General features: G+C 60.2%; 1 protein-coding gene across 1 annotated transcript; it reads left to right on the top strand.

Moving 5' to 3' along the window:
* Positions 1-391: 391 nt before the first annotated feature.
* On the top strand, positions 392-17,686 carry PMP22 (peripheral myelin protein 22). The gene is made up of 5 exons (XM_053994839.1): positions 392-456; positions 1,332-1,432; positions 2,611-2,701; positions 12,213-12,353; positions 16,144-17,686. The coding sequence occupies exons 2-5, from the start codon at positions 1,355-1,357 to the stop codon at positions 16,308-16,310; spliced, it is 477 nt and encodes a 158-aa protein (XP_053850814.1). The 5' UTR covers positions 392-456; positions 1,332-1,354; the 3' UTR covers positions 16,311-17,686.
* Positions 17,687-18,501: the final 815 nt, after the last annotated feature.

Below are 18,501 nucleotides of genomic sequence, written 5' to 3'. Positions count from 1 at the left end.
TCCTCCCGGGCACGGGCCGCTCCTGCTCACACAGCCCGGGGCTGCCGCGCCCAGGCTGCGGGACACCCCCACCCACGGGGGGCTGCTCGGAGAGCGGGGCGCGGCCACCTCTCCGCCGCCTCCCTCCACGGCTGCCTGGGCAGCGGGGGCTCAGGAGAACCGGCTGTTCGTCTCTAGTCCCCCTCAAATCTCCTCGCTGTCGGGCGGGAGCGGCTCGGGAGCCGTGTCCGGGGAAGGCGACGGCTCCGTGAGCGGCGCCCGGGAGGAGGCGGCGGCACCGGGCCGGGCCGGGCGCTGCCCCGTTTATAGGAGGGCGGCGGGCGGCGGCTGAGCCCTCCCCGTGCCGCAGACGCAAACGGGGCGGTGGCCCCGGTTAAAGGGGAAACTTGACAGCGCCGCCGCCCGCTCCGCTCCGCTCCGCTCCGCCGCCGCCAGCGCGCTCCGCTCCGCCGCGATGTGAGTACGGAGCGCCCGTCCCCGCCGGGGACACGGGCTGGAGAGACCCGCCGGGGGCCGCAGCCGGGAGGGAGGGGAGCAGCACCCCCGCTCGGGGGGTTCTCCAAGGAGAGGGGTCAGGGAGCCCCCTCCCCTCTTCACCGAGGGGGAGATGGGCTGGGGACAGCCCCCCCCCAGCTCGGGAGAGGGTCCAGGAGAGCCTTTGCCGGGGGAGCCGAGGGGAGATGGGCTGAGGCACCCTCGGAGAAGAGGGGCCGAGGCAGCCCGGTGGGCTGGAAGGGGCAGGGGCTGACGCCCCCTGCTTCCCGCCCCCTGCCCTCTCTCCGGGGGTCGCCAGGGCAGATGAGCCCGGTAAAATTCCCCCTGGGGTGGGGACCGACAGAATCACCCACACTGCTCCCATGGGTGCGTGGGCAAGGCACCCCTACTCCCCTTTCCCCGCGGAGTGGGGCAGGGGCGCCCCTCGGGTGCGATGCGCCGAGCCCGAGCCCTCCGCCGGGCGGGGGCGGGGAGCGCATTCCCTTGGGAGAGGGGACCGGGCCCCTCTCGGGAGAGGGGCTGGGGAAGCCCCTTGGGGACCGCCCCCCTTTGAAGGTCCAGGGGAGGGGACTGGGAGGAGCCCCCACGGTGGGAGAGGGAGAGCAGGCTCGGGGGAAGGTCTCGGGGGACCCCCGGGGGATGTCGGGGACCCCCGGGGGATATCGGGGAGCCTCTCCGTCGGCGGGGCCCGCGGAGAGAACCCGAGCGCCGGGCACTGCCCCAGCAGCATCCCCCGCGCCGGGCGGGGCAGAGCGGAGCGTTCCTGCTGCCCCCGGGCAGACGCACGGACAGACAGACAGACACACGCACTCAGCATCATCCCCGTCCCGCTGCAGCTCTGCCCTCCAGCACCGCCAAGATGCTGCTCCTGCTGCTGGGGATCATCGTGCTCCACGTCACCGTGCTGGTGCTGCTCTTCGTCTCCACCATCGTTAGTGTGAGTACGGATTTTCCTGCTCCGGGCTTCCACGGGGCACGGGCATGGCGTGGCAAGAGCAGGAGGGGTTATTTTTGTTTCTGGCTGGTTTTACAGCCTGGCTGTCAGCAGGAAGCCTTTACGGGCTGGTTGCTGGTCTCAGTAACGGTGGGATTTGAGAATTTGGGAGTCGGTGCTGCCAGGGGAAGCTGGTGGGATGCTTGGCTGTGTTTTGTGGGTGCTCAGGGCATCCACGTTGGTACAGAGACACAAGGGCTGTTGGAAACCATCTCCTCATCCTCCCCAGGCTGGTTCACATCGAGGAGCAGCCTCGGAGCACCCAAAATCCCCTCCTTTGGGGTGATGCTGCTCTCCCCTTTCATAAGGGAGCTCCACCTGCTATCGAGCTTCAGGCCCAGGACCAGGACAGCCGAGCGGAGCCCCTGAACGGGGCTGGCTGGGCACTGACTGCTCAGCACAGCAGCTCTGCTCCCCGGCTCTCCTCCTTTGGGGCTGGCAATAAGGCACAGCCTCTTTTTCCTAACGCAGCTCCCGAGGCTGAATCTGCGTGAGCAGCGGCAGGGCCGAGGGCTGGATGCAGCACTGAGGCTTCCCAGCACTGTCCCGGGGCTGCAGCCCAGTGAACACGTCAGCTGCTCGGGGAGAGGCTGGAGTTGGCTGTAAGGCAGCTGGTGACTTCCAAGCTTGCTTCACCAGGGGCTTCTTTCCCGTTTTGTTTTTTTTTTCTTTTTTCTTTTCTTTTTTTTTTTTTTTTTTTTTTTTTTTTTTTTTTTTTTTTTTTTTTTTTGTGGTAACAGTCACGGAAAACGTTACAAAAATCTTCCGAGCCGTTAGGAATCACGTGGAAGCATTCAAATATCCCGGCCAGGCAGCGGGCGAGGCCGGCCCGGGGAGGGAAGCGCGGCCCCGCGGGACTCGCTCCGTGTTTAAAGAGCATAAAGAGCTTCTGTTCCTGCGCCGCCGGGGCCAAAGCAGTTAAAAGCAAATTCCGGGACTGACTTTCCAAACCCCTCTCTACGGAAAAGCGCGTCCCGGGGAGCGCCTGGCCGGGCAGGCACGTGCGGGGCTGCGGCTGCTCGGTGCCGAAGCCTGGGGGGGACGCGGTGGCGCCGGGGGGACACGGCCGGGGCCGGCTGCTCCTCCCCGGGCCCTGCTCACGGGCTGTGTCTGTCCCGCAGCAATGGCTGGTGAACGGCGAGCACGCGGCAGACCTGTGGCAGAACTGCACCAGCGGACCCGCCTTCCACTGCCTGGCATCCTCCTCCAACGGTGAGTGCCCTCGGGATGGGGCTGTGCCCCCATGGATCGGGGCTGTGCCCCCATGGATTGGGGCTGTGCCCCCGGGATCGGGGCTGTGCCCTCGGGATGGGGCTGTGCCCCCGGGATGGGGCTGTGCCCCCATGGATCGGGGCTGTGCCCTCGGGATGGGGCTGTGCCCCCGGGATGGGGCTGTGCCCCCATGGATCGGGGCTGTGCCCTCGGGATGGGGCTGTGCCCCCGGGATGGGGCTGTGCCCTCGGGATGGGGCTGTGCCCCCGGGACTGGGGCTGTGCCCCCATGGATCGGGGCTGTGCCCTCGGGATGGGGCTGTGCCCCCGGGATCAGGGCTGTGCCCTCGGGATGGGGCTGTGCCCCCATGGATCGGGGCTGTGCCCCCGGGACTGGGGCTGTGCCCCCATGGATCAGGGCTGTGCCCCCATGGATCGGGGCTGTGCACCCATGGATCGGGACTGGGGCTGTGCCCCCGGGATCAGGGCTGTGCCCCCATGGATCGGGGCTGTGCCCCCGGGATCAGGGCTGTGCCCCCGGGACTGGGGCTGTGCCCCCATGGATCGGGGCTGTGCTCCCAGGATCGGGGCTGTGCCCCCATGGATCGGGGCTGTGCTCCCAGGATCAGGGCTGTGCTCCCGGGATCGGGGCTGTGCCCTCGGGATCGGGGCTGCTCCCGCCTGCCGCTTTCATTCTCCCCTCAACATCTATGGATTCAAGAGGGGCTTAGGACGAGGACTGGACCCGCTGCCCACGGCTCTGCCCGGCTGCCCTCGGGCTGGGGGGCAGCTCCTGGCAGCACCAGGGCAGGGTGACAGCTCAGCTGCACTGGCAGTGCAGCTAAGTACGGCTCGAGCCCTTTTGGGGGTCTCCTGTTATTAGCACATTTTTTTCTTGAACGCACACACACGAGGTGTTCCTTGGGGCAGGGCTGCTGGGCCCTGTCACCCTGCTGGAGGCTGTGGGGCTCTTTTTGGCACAGCTCCCTCTTGCTCTGCTTGTGAGGGCTTTGAAGGATGCACACGGGGCCCGGAGGACACCTGTCTCCAGAGGACACCTGTCCCCTAGCTGGCAATCTGTCCTGGCTTTGTGGTGGCACACGCTGAGGTTTGGGCACAGCCCTGGCCCTGCCGTTTGCTGTGGGGCTGAGCTGTGCCTGGGCCCTTCAGCCTGTGCACCTGCACAGCCGGGGCTGCACGGCCACCGCGGGACCCAGCTGGGTGAAGGCTGATGTCACACTGGGTGACATCACCCCTGAACTGTTTGCTGAGGTCAGCAGGGGAGGACAGTGTGCTGAGACACCATCACACGCAGTTCCCAGGGTGACCAGTGGCACCAGGAACACAAAATCCGTGTCAGATAGTCGGGCGAGCCCGTGCCTCAGTTTCCCTGGAAGATAGAGCTAATGCCAGTGGTGCTGGGGCCAGCATTTGTTTTGTTTGCCTGGTTTTTGCTTTCCTGGGAGAACAGATTGTCCCAGTGCGAGCCCCAGTGACAGCAGCCGTGAATCCCAGCGCCGTCACTGGGCCCTGGGCACACGGGAGCCTGGGCAGGAGCACACGGATGCCATGTGGCCCTGGGGAGGGGGCACAGTCACACGGGGAGCATTCAGTACTCCCGGAGCGTCCCTCAGTGACGGGAGGCTGCGACAGGGTTTTCGGAGACTCCCATCAGAACCCCTGATGGGGGGAACCGCTCGCGTTACCCCCGTGGGGAGGCGATGCCGCTGCTCTGTCCCCACGCTGTCCCCGCTGTCCCCGCTGTCCCGGGCTCCGCTTTCGCTGGCAGCGGCGCTCCCGGCCCAGCGCGGGTCTCTGCTGACGCCTGGCGGTGTCCGGGCCAGCCGGGAGCGGCTGGATCGCATCCCGGGCGCGGAGCCCTTGGAGCCGGGTCCCGCATCAGCAGCTGGCCGGGCTGGCTCTTGCAGCGTCGGCAGCCCCGCTTCAGGGCCAGTCATGCGAGCTGCGAAACTGCTGAGCCCCTGCTTGTCATGAAAGGCAGCGCCTGCCCCCAGCAGTCCCAGAGCCCAGCGCGCTAAAGCCTCCCCAAATCTTTGGCTTTTCAAGCCTGAGCTGCTCTTTCTGGATGTTTACAGCACGCTCTGTCGGGGCCGTCAGTGCTGAGAGGAGCATGTGCAAACGGTGCTCGGGTGGTTTCCGCACACCCCACGGTCCTGCCGCGGGCTGGGAGTGTCCCCTGCCCGCTCCCAGAGCCTCTGGAGCCTTTCCAGTGCTGATTCATCATCATTAGGGGATAGCCACGATGAGCCTGTAGAAAATGCAGCTGAGCAGCTGAGTTGGGTTGAGAGCCCTGATGCAGTGGAAGGTGCCCATGGCCGGTGGGGTGGAACGAGAGCGTCTGTAAGGTCCCTTCCAACCCAAACCACTCTGGGATTCCAGGACAAAGTGCCCCAGTGAGCTGCCCTGTGAGTAGAAGTCCACTGTGCTCACGGCTCAGCAGCTCTCTGACAGCTCTCACTTACCCAAGGGCTCCGCTCTGGCATCAGGACAAGGGGGTTTTGCTTGCACAAAGGCTTGTGCCCCATTCACCCTGCAGCCAGGGGGTGGGAGCAGTGCCTTCATCTTGTGGGACCCTGGATGCAGGGTCCAGAGCCCACTGCTGCTGTAGGAACATAAAATCAAAGGATATTTGTAAAAATAACAAAAATGCCACTTGGTCTCCTTTCCAGCGGGTCTTCTCTCCCCTGTCACTGCTGCAGGGGCTGCTGTTGGCCACTCTTTGGAGAAGCAGTGAGGTCACAGGGCAAGGACACTGTGGCAGAGCCACCTCCGAGACTCACGCTTGTCTCCTGCCTCATCCTCACACCCTTTCCTAAGAATATGCTTATTTTCAAAATTAGGAATGATCCCATACAAATGCCACAAACCGTCCTTGGTCACAGCTCTCAGAACAGAGGCTGTGAGCAGTGGGCTCCAGAGAGCCATAAAAACTCATTTCCCTGTGCCCAGGATGGCACTGAACGGTTAATCCTGGAGTGCCAAGGTGCTCTGGGGAAACAGCAAGGAATCCTCCTTGGGAATTTTGGCAGAACTCTCAGTCTTTACATGGGGGCAGTTTTTGCTCTGGCCATCACAGTGGCCTCTGGGGTGTGGTTCTTTCTTCTTCTCTTTTCAGAAGGTGGTGGGACTCAGTGAGTGGAATTTGGGAATTAGATGGTGCTGGGTCACCTGTGCTCATCATGGATGGGGATTTTGGCGGGGGTGACGCTGTGGTGCCCCCTTGGTCTCAGCTGAGCCTCCCCGTCCTGTCACACAGGGACCCGTTCATTAGTGACCTTGGTGTGCATTCCCACCGAGAAGCAGAACTCTGAAATCCAGGTGCCAGCAGGGCTTGCTTTGGTTCCACCCTGGGGCAGGCTTGGGCTGTGCTGCTCACCCTGCAGACCCTCCCCTGGGGATGTGGGGACGGAGCAGGCAGCGAGGCAGCGCCAGGGCCGGGCACAGCGCTGCATTCGGCACTTCAGCAGCCCCTGGGCACGGGCTGGGCTGGCCTCGCTGGGGGCTGAGCTCCCACCTCGCCAGTTCCCCTCGGCAGGGCTCGGCCCTCCCCTGGCTGTGTGAGCCATCCCAGAGGAGCCCTGCTCACATTCCCACTCCCTCTCCGTGTACAACCGCCCGCTTGTCGCTTTGATTTTTGCATTTGCTGTTAGATAATGCTTTTTTTTCTTCAAGAGGCCGAGAACTATGGAAAAAATGTTGGAATCTTTGCTCCGTTTGCGCTGTCAGACATTCCTGGAAAAGACTTATCTCAGGAATTCAGCTCTGCTGCGGGCCTGTGGGTCGGCAGGGCCGCGTGCCAGCCGGGCCCAGCGGTGCTCTCCAGGACGTTCCAGCCCAGATCTCCAGACTGCGATGCTTTTTGCCCCAAAAACGGCCTTTTCTTCCCTCAGCTGAATGTTTTTTGCAGGAAAGAAGGCTTCTTTGCTGCTGCGTTCTACTCTGGTTGTGGAGGGAGTGCTGGAAGTGGGGAGGCCACGGGGCCGTCCCTGGGGATCCCCACACCCTTCTGCAGTGGCAGGAGACATTTCTCCTGTTGTCTTCTCACAGCTTCTCCCGTGGCTGCCTTGTCCACAGGCAGGCTGGTGGTCTGGGGCTGTGTTAAAGAGAAAAGGAGCCCCTAAACCTTGGGAAGTGCCCATCACTGAGTGCTGGGGGCCCTGTGATGCCCGTGCTGCTTTGCTGATGTGGTGGCCACAAGCAAAGCCCAGGTGGTTGCCCAGAGCAGATTTTATTAACGTTGTTAATAACGGGTGACACCGGCTTAACTCGGGCAGGGCTGAACCCTCTCTGCCAGCCCGGGGGACTGTAACTCGTCCCTTGCTGTTCTGAAATCACCTGATTCACAGGATCCCACGTGGTTTGGGTTGGGAGGGACATTAAAGCTCATCCAGTGCCACCCCTGCCATGGCAGGGACACCTCCCACTGTCCCAGGCTGCTCCCAGCCCTGTCCAGCCTGGCCTTGGGCACTGCCAGGGATCCAGGGGCAGCCACAGCTGCTCTGGGCACCCTGTGCCAGGGCCTCACCTCCCTCTGGGTAAAGAATTTACTCCTAAAATCTAAAAATCTCCTATTCCAGGAGAATATTTTATATTTCAGGTCACTTTCTCCCATAACTTTCTTGCCTTCAATAGGAAAAAGGTTTCCTCTGCTTCAAACCAATTTCTTATTGTTGCTTGTTCTTCTTACAAAGAGCATCTGATAAGGAGAGGTGGGGAGCTGGTGCTGGTTTTTTCTCAGCTGCTCCAGATGTCTTTGGCCCCCATTTTATTCTGTGAGAGGAGGGGTCAGACAGCCTTCCCTGCCATATTTGTGTTCTGGCCCACGGAGGAATGGGAGGAAGAAGGCAACATGTGGGCAAAGGATGACCAGAAGAAAGGCTGGGGAGTCCCCTGCAGAGTGTGGTGCTGGAAAACCCTTCAACCTGCATTTTTTTGGCCTTGATGAGCCCCTCAGATGTCGCTGTGGGCACAGGCTGAGTGACCCTTGCCCAGGCCTGCGGGCCAAGGCACCGCTGCTGCCCACTCCTGCTGCCTGGACTGGGCATCCCTGGGAGTCCTTGGGAGGATCTGGGCACGGAACGGTGGATCTGCCACCTCAGCACTGGCCAGCAGGAGGTCAGAGCCACCACGACGAGGGAAAGGAGCTGCCTTGGGCTGCGTGGAGCTGTTGGAAGGAGTTTCTCGTGGTGCCAGCAGCTTTCTGCTGCCTCAGCTGCATCAGGAGTGCCTCTGCGGGGTGGGAGCTCCCGTGGGACGTCGGAGCGTGGCCGCTCTGGAGAGCTCTGCATGTCCTGGCCTCGTGGACTTCTTGGATGGAGCTTCAAGGAGAAGGAAAGGGAGGAGAGCCGAGAGGAAAAGAGGAGGAGAGGAGAAGATAGAGGTTTGAGGGGTTCATCTCCATCTGAAGGAGCTGCAGGAGAGCAGCAGGACTCGGAGCGCTGTGTTCAGTCACTGCCTCCCTGCAGCCCCAGGGCTTCCCTCCTGCTCATCCCCACAAACACCTGGGGAGCTCTTTGGAAATCCCCCTTTGCCAGGGGAGTTCCAGGAACACCCTGATCCAGCACAGCGTGGTTCCCAGGGGATGGAGGTGGGAGGATTGCAGAGGGGCAGCCGGGAATGTCTGACTGTGCCAGAGGGACGCTGGGCCACAGCAGGAGAAAGCTGCACTGGAGCTGGGCTGGCCCTGGATTGTCCTGGGACAGAACAGTGGCTCAGCTGGACAGAGGGGGAGGCTGCGTCCCCAGCAGGAGAGGAGAGGTGTCCCTGCAGGACAGGAGCTGTCCCTGCAGGACAGGAGAGCTGTCCCTGCAGCCCTGGGGCAGAGCTGGGGCAGTGCAGAGCAGCACCACAGGCACTGGAGCTTTTCTGGCCCTGGGGGTTCTCAGGGGCTCTGTCTGAAGGGCAGCCCGGAGTGCTGAAGCTGAGCTGGTGTTTCTGCATCTCCAGTTCACCCTTTTCCAACCCTCTTGGGGGTGTTTGAGTATCAAAACCACTCCAAGTCCCAGCCTTTTGCTGCAACCTGGCCACTGCAGAGGGGAGGATGTGAGCTGGGCTCAGGATCTCGGTCAGGCCTTGACACCTGAGAGTGTGCTCTGGAAAAACTGCTCAGAAAACCTGGCTTTTCTGGGCTGGCGCCTTTGTACCTGTGCTGCTCCTGACCCTGCTGAGATTTAACTGGCAGCAGGTTTTACAGCTGGGGGCATGAATTTCCCTCCCTCCAGCTTTGGCTGTGCTATGTGCCACAGTTGCCTCCCAAATGGATGTTTTCTTCCCCAGAAGTGGTTGCTTTTTGAATGTACAGAGAATACACACTTGGCAAAGGGAAAGCTCCATCTGCACAGTGTTCCCATCAGCTGCAGAGCCCAGCACGGAGGGGTTTTAAAGCACAGCACTCATTTAGGGAGTCCTTACAGCAGTGGATAAGCTGAGTGCTCAAATAAGTGTCTTCAGTGTGCACTTTGTATTTCCTCCTTGGCTGGGGCCAGAGAGGGTGTGGGGGGTGTGAATTAAACCCTGGGGAGGCAATGCCTGTCCTTCAAGGCCTCTGCTCCTGGCCAAGGGCACGTTTTCCCCTGCCCTGTCAGTCCTATCAGGGCATAAAACCTCCCTGCAAGCAGGGCTGGGGCTCTGCTGCCAGGGGCTGGCTTGACTGCTGTCTCTCTGGGAGATTCAGCTGCAATTTCTGCTCCGGGTTTCTTTCTTTCGTGTTGGATTTTAGGGCAGTGAAACATGGTCTTTATCTTCCCAGGGCTGAAGTCTTCTCCCTGCTGTTGCAAGTAGTGCTGTGAGCACATCAGGGCCTGCAGAACTTAAAGGAAAATTCAAATTTGTTTTGTGAGAACTTCTTGCTTTGTCTCTGGCTGCCTGACAGGGCTGTAAACCCACTCCAGCCGGGTCTCCTCCGGAAGCGGCGTGCAGGGTGTTATCTGTCCTTTCCACGCTGCTTCCTCTTCTCCTTCCTCCTGAAGAACAAAGATATAAACACAGAGCAGAAGAGATGCAGGGGGAAAAATGGGATAACCAGCTCGCTGCCCAGGGGAAACCACAAATAACAGCCTGGCAGTAAACAGTGCTGACAGCCCAGCTGCAGCTCTGGGAAACTTGCTGTGTTTGAGATCCGAGGGCTGGACACGGCACCAACAGCAAAGGGGTTAAAGGCACGTGGGGCTGAGCAGGTAGAAACCCTACCTGCAGTTGTAGGGGTGATTTAAAATGTATTAAAGGCAATTAGCTGTCCCAATCCAGCTGGAGTCTGTGGGCAGCTGGCGTGGAGTTAATGGAGCTCTGGAACTCGCTCGTGGGTCTCAGTCCTGGGCTGGGATCCTGCCCTTTGTTTTCACAAAGGAGGCCAGCAGAAGTCAGCAAAGGGCTGGATGTGAGCTCAGAGCTCTGGTCTGTGGGATCATCTCCTGATTTCCCTGCTCCAGGCTGGCTGCCCAAACCCTCCGGCCACGGTGGGCTCCCCCCTCAGCGCTGCCTTTCTCTGCCTCTGACATGGCTCTTTATCACAATGGGATTTTGCAAAGCCCCTGTAAATCATTTGCATTCAGAACCAAAAACCAGGCAGGGGAGGCGGATGCAATTAAAGGGCAGCTCAGCTCAGCTCAGCTCAGCTTTCTGTCTAGACAGCTCTCCTAAAATAACCAGCAGTGGGAGCATCCACCTCCCAGCAGAAAGGCTCCTCTCGGGCCGGATCCCGTGGCCTTTGCCATCACAAAAGACTTGGCTTTCTGGTCCTGGATGGAGCTGCAGGGCTTGGCTTTGGAGCCTGGAGCTGGGAAGGGCTGAGAGGAGAGCTCAGCTTCCCCGAGCTGGGATGGGAGCCCTGTCTGTGCTCAGGAATGGAGGGGGGTGCAGTTCAGCAGCTGCACATCCTCCAACCACTTCTCTGGTCTGATCTGAGCAAGGATTTAGGATGATTTTGGTGGTGCTGGAGCTGCCTCATCCCGTTCCCACTGGTGGAGGACAGCCAGAGCTGAAGGGGCAGGTGGGGCTGAGGCAGGGGGGGTTCCCTCCCCCTGAGATAGGGGAAATCCATTGGACATTTTGTGTGCACACTGCAGTGAAATCCGCCCTGGGATTTCCTGGAAGCAGCAAAAGCTGCTCCTTCCCAAGGAATGGCAGCTGCTGGTGCACTGGCAGAGGGAAGGGCAGCAGCTGGGGAGCAGCTGGAATGGGAAGTGTGACAGGGAGGGGAAGGACCAGGCTGGCTGTGAGGAGCAGGGGCTGCTCCGGGTGCTTCCAGAGCTTCTGCTCCATTGCCAGGGCACCCAGAGACAAGAGGCAGAGACCAGGGGTACAAATCCTGGTCCAAAGTCAGACCCAGAGACGTGACTGAGCGGCACGGGATGCTCCTGCAGCCGTGGGTTTGCTGGCAGTGCCGTGGGTCACCGCTGCCACCCCAGCTGAAGGCTGTGCCTCACCCTCCGCTCCAAACCCCGCTCTGCCCTCCCCGAGCGGGGCTCACAGGGATTTGGGGGGGACGTGTGGTCACTTCTGTGGGGCAGACGCTGCCCTGGGCAGTCCCGGTGGCCCCGTTTGCTGCTCCGAGGTGGGAGGTGGCTGAGCTGAAGGGCTGAGCTTTGTTTGGAGGTTTTGCTCCACTTCAGCCATTTGCTGCAGGGAGCCGATTCTGCAGGCAGGGGACTGAAACTGGTGGGAGTAAAAGTGTGGCAGGAACATGGGACTGAGGCTGAGGCTTCAGTGCTGCCTAATCCCATCTGAGGATCCAGCCCCAAGCAGGAGTTTTCTGCCTTTCACTGGGTGGTTTGTGCCTCAGTTTACCTGTACTGAGTCCTGCATTTTGATTTGAAACTTTGGAAGGAAAGGGGAAGGCAGAGGTATCTGTGAGCACTGCCTCTTTCTGTCAAGCTGCAGCAGCTCACGGCATGGAGCTGCATTTTGCTTGTTTATTTATATTTTTACGTGAGGAGTTACACACCCACTAAGCCTGGAAATAGCTGAGCAGTGACTCACAGGGGCTGGTTTAACTGGTCTGCTCTGGGACACAGCTGCGTTTGGCAGCTGGGGAGGACTTCCAAAAGGTTCAGCTCCACAGGGGCAGAGGGTGTTTTCGTTCCCGTGTGTTTATTTGCCCTCGGAGCTCGGCCAGCGCGGTGTCCCAGAGCTTGTTGCACATGGCTTTGGTGTTTGCAGCCCAGCTGAGCAGCCAGGGCCTGGCACGGAGCTGGGGGAGAGGCTCTGCCTGCTTTCTGCAGGTCAGGGACAAAAACCCTCTGCTCTGTTTTGTGGCAAACGCTCCCGAGGCAGTGCCCCGTGATCCGCTGTATTCCAGCAGCTGATCCTGGCACCCCCGTGGCACCCGGAGCAGCGTGCCCCTGCTGGGGTCTCAGCAGCCGGGGCAGGCTGGGCACGGCCCCGGCTGCTCCCAAACCCCGCGGGGGCCCGGGTGGGCTGCTGGCAAGGCCACGGGCACGGCAGGGGCTCCGTGGTGCCCACGCTGAGGTGTCCGTGTGTCTGTCTGTCCCCAGAATGGCTGCAGTCTGTCCAAGCCATGATGATCCTCTCCGTCATCTTCAGCGTGCTCTCGCTGTTCCTGTTCTTCTGCCAGCTCTTCACGCTCACCAAGGGCGGCCGCTTCTACATCACCGGAGTCTTCCAGATCCTGGCGGGTGAGCGGGGACTGCGGCCAGGCTGAGGGCAGGGAGAGCGCCTGGAGGGAGGAACAGCTCCTGGGAGGGGAGGGGAGGGGAGGGGAGGGAAGGGAAGGGAAGGGAAGGGAAGGGAAGGGAAGGGAAGGGAAGGGAAGGGAAGGGAAGGGAAGGGAAGGGGAAGGGGAAGGGGATGGGGATGGAGATTAATAATTCGGGGTATTGAGGATGGGATCCTGGGATGGGATCCAGCTCTTGGGCCGTTGTGCATCCAGGCTCTTCTGCCCTTGCCCAGGGAAGGGGCAAGAGGGCTTCTGCCCCAGCCAGGGAGGCTCTGGAGGGACAGGGTGCCAGAGCACCAGGGCAGGGCTGGGGCAGTAGATCACAGGGATGCTGGAAGGAGAGCTCTGCCTGTTCCCAGGGACTCGAGTGGGATGTTGGGTGTCCGGGGTGGTTGTGCTGGCTCTGGGACCTTTCACCAGGCTGGGTGAGGCTTCCACAGCTGCTGGCGGGGTGGGGAAAGTCCTGACAATCCTGTTTTGGCAAAAGAGGGCTCGGTGATTATTTATAAACTTGCCATGAGGAGGCCTGGTGCTTTCCCCATGAGCACAGAGCCCTGGAGCTGCGGGGTGAGCTCTGACTTGGACTGTCAGCTGCTATTTTTAACTCTTTGAGAGCTCAGTGCTGCAAAGGAGCCACAGCTCACGTCCTGCACTGCAGCTCCCCAAGTACTGATGCTCTAAAGCTCTGTTTATGTTTCCACGTATGAAACCAGTGGAGAAGATTTTCAAGAGTTCAGGCTAAAAAATGTAGTGGTGCTTCGAGGTCCTGGCTGCATTAGGACAGAGTGTCTGTGAAGGAGACTGGCTCTTTCCTAGAGCTTTAGATGTTACACTAGAAGCCACCCGAGGTCCTGCTGTTTCATCAGTGGAAAAACTCACTCACTGAGTTCAGACTTTAAACTTTCTGGGCATCCTCTAAGCAACAGGCTTTCCCAAACCCTGGCGGAGTCCAGAGCTAAGCTTTATTGGCACGAATTCCATGAGGAGTGGATCTGCTTGGCCACAGTGCCGGTGGAGTTCAGATCAGTTCACCATCTCTGGAAACAGAGAGGTGTGGAAACTCCTCAGAGCCATGGAGCCAAGGAGGGGAAATGGGCATTAATAATGCAATTACCTGCCTGAGAGCATCTCCAATAGACCTGGGAGCGGAAGGCTTCTCTCTCCCGAGTGGTTGCTGGTGAGTCCTCATTGTCAGAGGAGGAGAACGTGGGACTGCAGCCCTCGTGCCCGTGCCGTGCTGGGTGTCCCAGGGGATGCAGGCTCACACCTACAGTCTCTTTGGGCTGTGGGTTGACGCCATGCCCAGCCAGTGTGAAGGACAGGAAACGTGTGTCCTCATCCCACCTAGGTTCCCTGTGGCCAGGGGGAGCTGTAGGCAGAGCTCTGGATCCAGGTGCACCGTGCAGAGGTGGGCACTGGTGCCCATCCCTGCTGTCCTCCCTGGCCAGGGCTGGAGGAGGAGGCTCAGGTCAGTTTTGATCTTTGTGACCCTCAGTGTCAGGGTTGTTGGTAGGAAACGGGACATGGCTGTGCCAGCACTGCCAGGAGATCCCACCTGGAGGTGGGGACAGCTTTGGTCACAGGAGCTGGGCCTGTTCTGGCCTCCTTGCTGCTGTGGGAGCCAGGGCAGGAGCACTGGGCTCTGCCGGGTGGCAGAGCTGGGCAGTGCTGCCCTGAGAGCCGGGGAGGAGGGCAGGGGCTGGCACCCACTGCAGGGCCACCAGCGAGGGGAGGGCAGGGCAGGAAGAGAAGCGTGAGGCCACTTTGGTCTGTGGTGCAGCAGCCAGGCAGGATCATCCCCAGCACCTCCACACAGCTTGGCATCACCCCCAAAGCCTGGCTGGATTTGTCCTGATGGGATCAAGGGCATCACAAGGCCCTCAGAGGCTCCCCTGCATCCTTGGTGGGTCCAGCATATCCGTGGGTGACTCCTTGTAGCTCAGCATGGCAGAGATGTGGGTTTGGGCCTCTCGGGGTCTGACCCAACTCCTGCATCCTTCTCATCATCACTTTTATCTCCTCCCTCCCACCCCCCTCACCCCAGAGCTGCTGCCCTGTGGGCTGCAGAGGGTGAGCTCAGCCTCCAGGGCTGTGCCTGCCCTCATCCCACAGCTGTTTGCAAACACCTGGCCTGGAGAGCTGCCCCGGAGCTCGCCCAGCCCCAGCCTGGTTCCTCTGCAGGGCTGGGGCTGCTCCGGCACGAACAAAGCCTGGGAACAAACGTGGGGAAGCGTTTGCCCTCCGGAGCTGCCAGAGCAAGGCTGCAGCTCCCGAAGGCAGGCTCTGCAGGGGTGGTGGATGCATTATTGCTTGCAGCTGGGCCTCCCTGCCCAGCGTGTTCTCAGCCCGGAGCAGGGCAGGTGCCCCACAAGTGCAGGCGCAGCCGTCGCCTCCGGCCGGCCGGACAATCGCTGCTGTATCTGGAGGTGACGGGGTGGCCACACGCCTGTCCCTGTCCCCAGACAATGGCCGTGCTCTCTGTGCATGGGCTGGGCAGTGGGAGTTGGCTCCCCTGCTCGGAGAATGGAAACTGCTCCAGCGGCGCCTTAATGAAGTGAATTCCCACTTGTGCACTTTCCCTGAACAAAAGGAGCAGTGTCAAGTGGAATTACAGCTCAAATATCACCGTGCTGAAATGTAGGTGGTCCTGAGCTCCGGGCAGGGGATTTGGAACTCGGCTCCAACAACAGCCCCACGACTGGATAATGGAGCTACTGGGATTGACTCAAAGAGCTTGTTTGGGGCAGGAATAGAGGTGGCTTTGTGCGAGCTCTGGGCGGTGCCCACCCCTGGTGGGGAGGGTTTACAACAACGCTTCAACGCTGCCCACCAGGGCTGGGCACCCCGGGACCCCCACGGGCCCTGGCTGAGGGGTGAGCCACGGGCACAGAAGGGTTTGCAGGGAGCTGGGGTTTCAAGGAACAAGGTTTGTGAGGACCAGGGTTTGTGGGGACCAGGGTTTGTGAGGACCAGGGTTTGTGGGGACCAGGGTTTGTGAGGACCAGGGTTTTCAAGGAACAGGTTTGCTGGGAATGGGGTTTGCAGTTGAGCTTCTGGTGCAGCTGTGAAGGATGGGGGAATCACAGCCAGAGCATCCTGAGGCCCAGTTGGGTTTGTGTTTTTTATCACCTAGAGAGGTGATACAGAAGCGTTGCTCTGAAAGCCCAGCTCTGTGTCTGCCCTCTTGCAGCACTGCAGGGAGGTGGCTCAGGCCAGGGTTTTACACAGGGCACCAGGGGAGTGGGGTTGGTCTGGAACAGCATCCCTGGTCTGCCTGAGGGATGGGTTAGCCCAGGTGATGCTCCAGCTTTGTCTGCTCCAGAGCCTCTGGCTTTGCTTGCTGAGTGTGGCAGCGACATCCCTGCTCACCTCCAGGCAGGCCAGAGCCCACAGCATCCCCTCCCAACCCCCCAGGGGACAGGATCCCATCCCTGCTCACCTCCAGGCAGGCCAGAGCCCACAGCATCCCCTCCCAAACCCCCCCAGGGGACAGGATCCCATCCCTGCTCACCTCCAGGCAGGCCAGAGCCCACAGCATCCCCTCCCAAACCCCCCCAGGGGACAGGATCCCATCCCTGCTCACCTCCAGGCAGGCCAGAGCCCACAGCATCCCCTCCCAACCCCCCAGGGGACAGGATCCAAGGGGGCAGGACAAAGGCAGCTCCCTGCTGCTGCTGTGCTCTGTGACTCCGGGGTCCCAGCAGGGACTGGCCCGTGCCACCACTGACGTCCCCCGTGTTCCCCTGCAGGGCTGTGTGTGATGAGTGGCGCTGCCATCTTCACAGTGAGGCACACGGACTGGCACCAAGCCTCGGAAAACACCTCCTACGGCTTCGCCTACATCCTGGCGTGGCTGGCCTTCCCCCTGGCCCTGGCCAGCGGCATCATCTACGTCATCCTGCGGAAGCGCGAGTGACGCCGCGGGACGCGGCCGCGTGACGGGGGCAGCCGCGACGTCCTCACAGCAGACGGAGGCGGGGGAGAATAGACGAGAAAACGGAAAAGAAAATTAACCAAAAAACCAAAAAAAAAAACCAAAAAAAAAAAAAAAAAAAGGAATAAACCCTCCCACCCAAGCCAAACCCAACCGACCCCCAGAGGAAACACTCAAAGGGTTCCTTGTTAATTGAAGATGTATATAGTATCTATGGTTTAAAAAACCTATTTATAACACTTTTTACATATATGTACATAGTCTTGTTTGCTTCTGTTGACCATGCGCTGTTTTAAAGCCTAAAGCAAGTGCCTAAGGAGCTCTCACTCCTAACAAGTGTAACAAGAGCGCGGTGATTTTTCTCTCATGCAAAATCCTCTTTGAGCTGAACTCCTGCCCTGTCCCAGCCCGTCAGAACCCCCAGCTCTGGTTTTAGGCTGGCGTGGATCAGCCACGCCTGGTTCTGCAGCCGGAGGGCCGGGCCCCGCTCCTGCCACACGCGGTGATCCAAAGGGCACGTCCAGATCTGACGGGAGACGCTTCCAAAAGGTTTGAAGGATTTCGGAGCAAAGGCTTTGATGGCCCCGAGTGCCTAAATGACTTATGTGCCTAAGTCCCACTGCCTTGCTGCCACACCCGCTGGGAATTTGGGCTTTTAAATCACTTAGGCCGAGCTGCAGTCCAGCCCGGGCCGTCCTCCCTCGCTCGGCTGCCGGGGCCGGGCTGTGCCGAGCGCTGGGAACTGCTGCTCCCAGCCTGGAACGTGCTCTGCCCTTGCTAAAGTGGAGCTAAAGTGCCCTGAGAAAGCAGCCAGCCCAGGCTGTCCCTGAAATCCAATACCAGATGTATGAAATGGTGCTATCTATTTACCATTCCTCACCCTGCTACGCCACTTAACCTTAGTCACTGGAAATTCAGTTAACGACCTTGAGGTAAACAACCAAGCTAAGAAATGAGAAATAATTCTGTGTAATATAAATGAGCTATAACTGCTTTTGTACTTAGATTTGCTCTTACTATTATTTTTAATAAAGCATTTATAACCAAGATTCCTTTTTCCCTCTGTGGTGCAGAGGAACAGAAGCAGCTCTGGCTGGGGCCCATGGGGCTCTGGCACCCGAGCGAGATGTGAGTCCTCTGCTGTCAGCAACGAGTCTGGCCATGAATGGAACAGGCACAGCACACACCCCGGGCTGCCTCTGAGGACTCCAGACCCTGTTGCTTTTTTTGGTTAATCTTGGGGTTTTTTGGGGTTCTACTTTTTTTCTTCTTTTTTTGTTTTATTTTTGCTTTGCTTTTCTGATTTTATACCGACTGTGTGGACTAAGAAGCAATGAAATAAAAGTCAGAATAACTCAGGTGCTTCTGCTTTTTGGGGTTTTGGGGGGTTAGAGGTGGACTCTGTTACACCAGCCTGCTTGCACAGCCGTCCCATGGAATCATGGAATCACAGAGTGATTTGTGTTGGAAGGGACCTCAAAGCCCATCCTGTTTCCCTGGCTCTCCACCGGGGCTGCAAACACACAGCACAGCTCGGTGGGGATGGGAGCTGCCGGGTGACCCCTGCACCAGGGTGCTGCGGCCCCTCCTTTGCCCATTTCCCCCGTTATCCCCCCGCTATTCCCCCGTTATCCCCCCCCTTATCGTCCCCTTATCCCCCCCTTATCCCCCCGTTATCCCCCCCTTATCCCCCAGTTATCCCCCCCTTATCCCCCCGTTATTCCCCCGTTATCCCCCCGCTATTCCCCCATTATCCCCCCGCTATTCCCCCGCTATCCCCCCGTTATTCCCCCGTTATTCCCCCGTTATCCCCCCCTTATCCCCCCGTTATCCCCCCGTTATTCCCCCGTTATTTCCCAGCCCGTTCCCGTCGGTCCCGGCCGAGCTCGGAGCGCGGGCGCCCTCCGGTGGCTGCGGGCGGAGCGGCGGCTGCGGGACCCCCGAGCCCCGCCGGGCCTGGGGACAGAGCCGGGCTTGGGGACAGACAGAGCCGGGCTTGGGGACAGACAGAGCCGGGCTTGGGGACAGAGCCGGGCTTGGGGACAGACAGAGCCGGGCTTGGGGACAGACAGAGCCGGGCTTGGGGACAGAGCCGGGCTTGGGGACAGAGCCGGGCTTGGGGACAGACAGAGCCGGGCTTGGGGACAGACAGAGCCGGGCTTGGGGACAGAGC

The sequence above is a fragment of the Vidua macroura genome, chromosome 19 (genome assembly GCF_024509145.1).
Source record: "Vidua macroura isolate BioBank_ID:100142 chromosome 19, ASM2450914v1, whole genome shotgun sequence".
In the NCBI taxonomy this organism is placed as follows: Eukaryota; Metazoa; Chordata; class Aves; order Passeriformes; family Viduidae; genus Vidua; species Vidua macroura.
This window is presented reverse-complemented; position numbering and strand designations above follow the sequence as displayed.